The 8,690-nt window shown below is 35.9% G+C and overlaps 1 protein-coding gene across 1 annotated transcript; it reads left to right on the top strand.

Moving 5' to 3' along the window:
• The first annotated feature begins 557 nt into the window (after window positions 1-557).
• Window positions 558-1,587, top strand: LOC130799386 (uncharacterized). The gene is made up of 2 exons (XM_057662484.1): window positions 558-912; window positions 956-1,587. Exons 1-2 carry the CDS (start codon window positions 558-560, stop codon window positions 1,585-1,587), a joined length of 987 nt encoding a protein of 328 aa, XP_057518467.1.
• The last annotated feature ends 7,103 nt before the right edge of the window (window positions 1,588-8,690 follow it).

The raw sequence follows: 8,690 nt of genomic DNA on the forward strand, positions 1-8,690 counted from the left end.
AGGAGGATGGACCAGTTGAGTGTAGGAAACACACTAAAGGCTTGTGAAGTGTGTGGAATCCAAGGTCATTCCCCATCAGAATGTGCAGCAGCAGAATCGTCATTAAGCCAACAACTTAATGTAGTATACAACCAAGGGAAGTCACCGTTCAATCCATACTCCAACACTTATAATGAAGGTTGGAGGCATCATCCCAACTTTTCATATAAAAATCCCAATGCATCATTGAACCCACCATCATATCACCAACCTCCACCAACATATAACCAACAACCCCCAGGGTTTCAAAAACCTCCATCACAAAACTCACCGCAAAAATCAAATTTGGAGTCCATGATGGAGAACTTCATTGCCACTCAATCCAAGATTAATGCTGATACTTCTAGTGCCATCCAACAGATTCAAGCACACAAAAAAATCATTGATAATCAGATGGCACAGATGGCGCAACAATTGAGCAACCTATCCAAACCCAGTGGACAGCCGCCAAGAAAAACCCCTCCGGGCATGTAAATGTAGTTACAGTAAGAAGCGACACAACCTATAATCCTTCACCCATGGTTGTTGTTGAGAATGAAGAGGAGGTAATAGAGGAAGAAGCACCTGATGAAGGGGAAAAGGAGGAACAACCGGCACCTGCCCCAGAGAAGAGAAAGGAGCCCACCACTGATGTATATGTACCTCCTGTTCCTTTCCCACGAAGATTAGCGCGTCGCAAGCTTGAAGAAAAATATGGGAAGTTTTTAGAACTTCTGAGTAAGCTTGAAATAAACATTCCTTTCATAGATGCTATCAAGGAGATGCCTTCTTATGCAAAATTTCTAAAGGAGGTATTATCTAACAAAAGGAAGCTGCAGGAAACAGGCGTTAGAAACACTGAGAGGAGAATGCAGCGCTATCTTAGAGTGCAAGGTGCCGAAAAAAGAAGCTGACCCCGAAAGTTTCACTATCCCAGTCAAATTTGGTGAAGTCTTGGTTAATAAAGCACTTGCTGACTTGGGAGCTAGTGTATGTATCATGCCGCTGTCTTTATGCAAGAAGATCAATGCAGAGATCAAGCCAACAAGGATGTCTTTGCAGCTAGCCGATAGATCAGTAAGGTTTCCAGTTGGAGTTCTTGAAGATTTGCCAGTTCAAATGGGGAAGTTCTATGTCCCTTGTGATTTTGTGATTATGGATATTGTTGAAGATCATATCATACCTATCATTCTAGGGAGAGATTTTTTGAAGACCGCACGGGCTATATTTGATGTATTCAATGGCAAGCTTACATTGAACATCCTGGGGGAGGACGTCGAATTTCATCTTCCATCAATAATGAAAGGACCCGCTGATGAATCACTGTGCAAACCAGAAGTAGCGAGGGTTGAGATTATGCATCCACAGTATGATGACCCTTTGAGATCAATCTTAGAAGGAGTTGAGGATGGAAGGTGCTCAGAAGCCGCAAGTTTGAAGAAGATTTTAGATAAACCAGATTTCTATATGGAACCAATGATGGAGACCGTTTTGGAGGCTTTTGTGACGGTTAAACAGGAGAGATCCACGCCTCCTCATGTAAATCTTAAACCCCTTCCCTCTTCTTAAAATATACTTATTTGGGAGAAAATAAAACTTATCCAGTAATTGTTAATGCTGAACTAAATAATACCCAACTTGACCAATTGATTGCATTGATTAAAAATTTCAAGAGTGTCATAGGGTATTCAATAGATAATATCACTGGTATAAGTCCATCTTTTTGCATGCATAGAATATTTCTTGATGATGATCATGCCATATCTATAGAACCTCAAAGGAGATTGAATCCTAATATGAAAGATGTTGTGAGAAAAGAGGTTCAGAAATTACTTGACGTAGGCATAATCTACCCTATCTCTGATAGTAGGTGGGTTAGCCCCGTACAAGTAGTACCCAAAAAGGGTGGCATGACTGTCATAAAAAATGATAAAGGTGAATCAGTCTCCACTAGAACAATTATGGGTTGGAGAATGTGCATAGATTACAGAAAATTAAATAAAGCAACCCGTAAAGATCATTTTCCTTTGCCTTTTATAGATCAGATGTTGGAACGTTTGGCAAACAATTCACATTTATGCTATTTAGATGGATACTCTAGATTTTTCCATATCCCTATCCATCCAAATGATCAGGAAAAGACCACTTTTACTTGTCCCTATGGGACCTTTGCATATCGAAGGATGCCCTTCGGTCTCTGCAATGCCCCCGCCACGTTCCAATGATGCATGATGGCCATTTTCTCTACTTTTATTGAGGATTTTACGGAAGTATTTGTGGATGATTTTTCTGTGTACGGAACATCTTTCGATGCATGCTTAAGCAACCTCGAAAAGGTGCTCCGTAGGTGTAAGGAGACCAACCTCAACCTAAACTGGAAAAATGCCATTTTATGGTACAACAAGGGGTAGTGTTAGGTCATGTTATCTCCAACAGGGGCATTGAGGTAGATAAAGCGAAAGTAGAGGTCATAGAACGCACTAGTGGAAAAAACCTCATTTGCTGCGGTTTTTTGGCCATTATTTGTTGCGGTTTTGGCCCCAAGCAATAGCGATAATCCATTTTTTTGGCCATTTTTTTTTCTGTTTTCGTTTTATTCTAATAATAATCCAATAATAATGTAGAATGTAATAACAAAGATTAATTCAATAATAATCCAATGATAATCACAAATAATCACCAATAATCTCTTTGTAATAAAAAACTTTCGATAATATAATATGATATGTACGTACATATATATACTATAATATACATTAAAGTCCTAAAAAATCTATACTAATTACAATTTATCAAGGACAAAATTAGCAAGATACGCGGCAATCTTGTCTTTTAATTCGCGCATCTCTCCACTTCTCAGAGGGCGTGTTTCCCTTGGAATGTCGTATAAAACCTATAATATAATATAAAATTAAAAGATTACTAAACATTAGATTTTACCAATAATAATAATTTAAGAACGTAACAAATACTTACGGCATCTATGTTTTCGACTCCAACCTCCTTCACGGATTTTAAGATATCGTCCATGTATTTGAGAGTGTAGTAGCCGCAATCAACGGAATTAGAAGGTTGTCGAAAGCACTAAGAGAAAATAGATGTTAGTGCCAAAGAAGCATAAAAACGCATAAAATCGCAACTTAATACGTAATTTCTAGCATACGACTATGAATTTCAATTCTAACCACTTCAACGCAATAATATAGACCAAATACTGTTGTGTGACAAGTTTCGCGCAAAACAAACCAAGTTTGAGCTACTTTAGGCGCAAAAGTGCCAAAAACGTTTAAAAACGGATAAAATTACAACTTAACGCCTAATTTCTACCATATGACAATGATTTTCAATTATAACCACTTCAACACAATAATATATATCAAATAATGTTGTGTGCCAAGTTTCGTGAAAAACATACAAAGTTTGAGCTACTTTATGCAGAAAAGTGCCAAAAACGGTTAAAAACCCTTAAAATCGCAACTTAACACCTAATTTCTACCATATGACAATGATTTTCAATTCTAACCACTTGAACACAATAATATATACCAAATAGTGTTGTGTGCCAAGTTTCATGCAAAACAAAACAAGTTTGAGCTACTTTATGCGCAAAAGTGCCAAAAACGCTTAAACACCCTTAAAATCGCAACTTAACACGTAATTTCTAGCATATTACAATGATTTTCAATTATAACCACTTCAACACAATAATATATAACAAATAGTGTTTTTTGCCAAGTTTCGTGCAAAACAAACCAAGTTTGAGCTACTTTATGCGCAAACGTGCCAAAAACGCTTAAACACCCTTAAAATCGCAACTTAACACGTAATTTCTAGCATATGACAATGATTTTCAATTCTAACCACTTCAACACAATAATATCTACCAAATAGTGTTGTGTGCCAAGTTTCGTGCAAAAGAAACCAAGTTTGAGCTACTTTATGCACAAACGTGCCAAAAACGGTTAAAAACCCTTAAAATCGCAACTATGATTTCTGTTTCTGTTTTAAGTGCCCATGTAATAGCATGGCGTTTTCATTAGGCGTGTGCTAATATAGCCATTATGTTAGTTGAGAGCTCTATATAAGGAGAGCCGCACTTGTGTAATAAACAAGAACAGAAGACAGCAGCTGCAGAGGAACAGAACACAACAGCAGCAGCAACAGCCAGCCCGCTGACCAGTCCACCTTGCAGCATGACCCAAGCCTTGACCATGGAGATCTGGGCCTAACCAATCATGGGGACGTCATCTCTATACATAGGCCTAGCCATAAAGGTCCAAGAGCCATGCTTGTAGTGCATACAATCGCCTAGAATACAAGCACAAGGGAACCTAGTTGCTGATCCTAATCAGAACAGCACAGCAGCACAACTTGCGACCAGACCACCTTGCACGACACGTGGAGACCAAACCTGTGCACCCAGGACCTGAGCTACAGTAGAAATGGAATCTTCATACAAGGATCTTTGCATCAAGACTTTAAGTTTTCATTTCCAAGCATGGGAAGTCATTCAAAAAGTGAGCCCAAGGTCACCTAGTCGCCAGTTTTAGTTTAAAGGCATTGTAGAGTATTTTAGTTGTCTTTTATGTTTTTAAGTGTGCAAATGTTTTGCACGTAGTTGTTTTTAGCCGTTAGAGTATAGAAATCTATAAATAAGACTCTAGGCCTCGTGTAAATGTATCCAACATTATTAATTCAGTTTCATTTCTCAAATTCACGCGCGAAAGTGCCAAAAACGGTTAAAAACCCTTAAAATCGCAACTTAACATGTAATTTCTAGCATATGACTATGATTTTCAATTCTAAACACTTCAACACAATAATATATACCAAATAGTGTTGTGTGCCAAGTTTTGTGCAAAAAAAACCAAGTTTGAGCTACTTTATGCGCAAATGTGCTAAAAACGCTTAAAAACCCTTAAAATCGCAACTTAACACGTAATTTCTAGCATATGACAATGATTTTCAATTCTAACCACTTCAACACAATATATATATATATATATATATATATATATATATATATATATATATATATATATATATATATATATATATATATATATATATATATATAAATATATATATATATATATATATATATATATATATATATATATATAAATATATATATATATATATATATATATATGTATATATATATATATATATGTATATATATATATATATATGTATATATATATATATATATATATATATATATATATATATATATATATGTATATATGTATATATATATATATATATATATATATATATATATATATATATATATATATATATATGTATATATATATATATATATATATATATATATATATATATATATATATATATATATATATAAATATATATATATATATATGTATATATATATATATATATATATATATATATATATATATATATATATATATATATATATATATATATATATATATATATATATATATATATATATATATATATATATATATATATATATATATATATATATATATATATATATATATATATATATATATATATATATATATATATATATATATATCATACTTAATTAAACCAAATTGGTAAAATAATTAATATTACGTATGCATTCAACAACGCTTTGAATTTTTTGTTGCGAGGCGGGCATTGAGGTTTTTGTAATGAGTCGAAGACGTGTACAGTGTTCGTTTAAGGATATATGACCAAAAGTATCCGTTGCAAACTACAAAAGCAAATTTAAAATCAACAAATTAGAGATTAGGTGACTTTAAAAATCAAAAGATAAGTTCAATTTCAAAAATAAAACTTACTCTTCCACATATGGAGCCTGAATGAACGTGTGTTTAGATGCAAGGGAATTAGTCAAAGCAGTCTCAATGTATGCTCTGACGTCATCTGGATCATTTACACATTTACTATCCGAAATCGACTCTGGACAAAACCATCCAATTTTTATTGGAGGTTCGCAAGAATTTAGCTCCTTGTAAGCCGCACTAAACTCACAAATAAGAAAATTTTGTTAGTAATTTGGTTATTAAAACAATTAAACAACAATGCCTAACTTGTAAGATAGTGAACATCACCTCATGTAGACATGGAAAAGAGCTATGTTCAGCATCTCTTCTCTCAAAAATTGCCCGATGTCACTAGGACCAATAATTACAAACAGGCTCTCTAAAAAGCAGTATTGCTCCTTCAGTAGGTTTAGAATGATTGGGTCCTCCTCACTTATGCGAGATGCACAAGTGTGCAGCCATTTGCAATCTTGAAAGAGATCTTTTAGCTCCTCATCAGTCAAAATTGGAGTGCTTGGCATCGACTTTGACCCAGTCGACACCTTTGCTGAGGAACCGACCTCTCTCCAAGATCCCTTTGGACTCTTTCGCTATTTCAATTTATAAAATTTAATTAGTGTAAGCATGCAAATAAAAAAAATAAAAATAAATAAGGTACAAATGATTCTTACCATGTTAGTGAATCGGACCCAAGTATATGGCCATGTGACGAAACTACCTAGGGCGTCTGATAGTTTCGCAAGGCTCCTTGCTGGCATTGGAACCGGGAGTGAGAAATCTTCAAACCCCTTTACAATAGTTTCCACGGCCACACTGATGTGGCCACTTGTAACAGGCATTGAATGCACTGTTTGGCCCTCTTTGTTTAGCTGGGCCACACCATAAGCAACCTTAGTTAAGTCGCCATCATTAGCAACACCTAACTGAGGCAGCAAAAGAGAACAAGGAGTCGCCTCCTGAAAATTGTGTCGTTTAGTATAATAAGCATCATAATAAAATATTAAAATGCATTGCAATTTAAATTAATAAGTGCTTATATATTTAAAAACTAAGTACCTGTAGCACTGGCTCCGGAGTTGGCTCCGAATTTTGAGCAACGGAATTTATGTTCTCCGGTGTGGGGTTTTCCCCTTCAAGGGTATTAGTAATGGGCTGGGGTGCTACGGGGGTAATGGGCTCGGGTATTGGCTCGACCGAAGCGTTAGGATCCCTATGTTGACTTTTCTGATCCTCGAAAATCAGGTTTGCCAAGTCAACAATGGGTGCTCCCATCTTCTGCAACACGGCGGCCAGCTTGGCGAGAACATCCTTCGTAATCTCCGCTCGGAGGGTTGCTACTTCATCCCGTAGCGCCGTTCGGGATTGAGTAGCAACACACTCTTTGCCGAATTCCTTTTGTAACCCCACGCGGACGCCTCCTTTTCCGACTACCCGCCCACTGTGGTCTTTCCCTAAGACCATATGCAATGCGTCAGAATATAATTAGTATAAGTACATATATAGCAATTAGTATAAGTACATCAAAGCCAAAGAATAAAAACCAAATCAAGAATATAATTAATAATTTCAAAACTCACCACAGCATTAGCAACCTTCTTCGTTCCTGGATCATTAATGGTAAATTTACCACTTGCATCTCGGGAATGAAGCCCGCAATACCAATCACGCACCCGATCTCCAGCAGGAGTATTCACGGATGCAGAGGTAGTCGTAGATGAGGGCATGCATGAACTTTGATTGGGGTATAAACCCGCATCCACCCACTCTTTTCGGACCTCATCGTACGTTTTCTGGCCCAAGCGATGGTAAAACTTCCTTTTGCTTGCAGAATCAGAAGCTTTACTACGCTTTTCCTAATTAATCAGTAGAAATCAAATGTGATGTATTAGTTTAATGACTGAATCAAAAGAAGTAAATTCAAATTGGTAGACTATAATATAATATGAAATACTTACAACTTCTATGGGAGTTGTTCTTTTGGCATCAAAGGCCTTCCAATCCCTCTCCGATATGTGACCCCATATTTCGTAGGGCATCTTCGAAGGTGATTGCTCTCCACCTTCGTTTCCTGTTTTGACCTTTTTGGTCGTACGGGCACATCTCCTTGTAATCCAGCCAGTTACTAGCTTGGATTTGAAATCTCTGAATCTTTCAGCAATAGCTAAAAGAAACACATTCTTCTTGTCCTCATCGCTCTCAATGTGGAAAAGATTCTATAAAAAAAATTTATATTTATTACTATCAATTAAAATAATTTTAAAATGAAACTAAATGAGTAAAAATAGTAAAGTTGCTTACCGCAATATCATTCCATAGAGAGTTATTCAAAACCTCTGGAACCTCGTTCCATGCGTGCAATATGGAAATCTTGCGGATACATAGGCCCACTTTTTTTCTATATTGCCTACGCCATTTTCCGCAGGGTTGACCCAATGCATTGTATTCCAAATGCATGGGTTCTGTGACTTTGAGGTTTTTCGTAGGACCTCGCTATTTTCTTTTCTTACAGGTAGTGGGAGCATCCATTGGTGGGGCGTCTTCAGTCTCAAAATCATTGTCAATTGGTGGAGCGTCTTCAGCCATACGCTCGTATCTCACAATTTGGTCCTCTTCACTGTCATAACTACGATGCTCATTATCCGAGGTCTCAATCTCGGGGACAATTTCGTCTCTGAATAGATACATTGTATATCAGTACCTGAAAGAGTATGAATAGAAATATATTAGAACATAAGCTAAGTAATATTAACAATATGACTATGATTTACAATTCTAATACGTTCAACACAATAATATATAACAAATAGTGTTCTGTGCAAAGTTTCATGCAAAACGAACCAAGTGCCAAAAAAACATTAAAAAGCT

The sequence above is a fragment of the Amaranthus tricolor genome, chromosome 14 (genome assembly GCF_026212465.1).
Source record: "Amaranthus tricolor cultivar Red isolate AtriRed21 chromosome 14, ASM2621246v1, whole genome shotgun sequence".
In the NCBI taxonomy this organism is placed as follows: domain Eukaryota; kingdom Viridiplantae; phylum Streptophyta; class Magnoliopsida; order Caryophyllales; family Amaranthaceae; genus Amaranthus; species Amaranthus tricolor.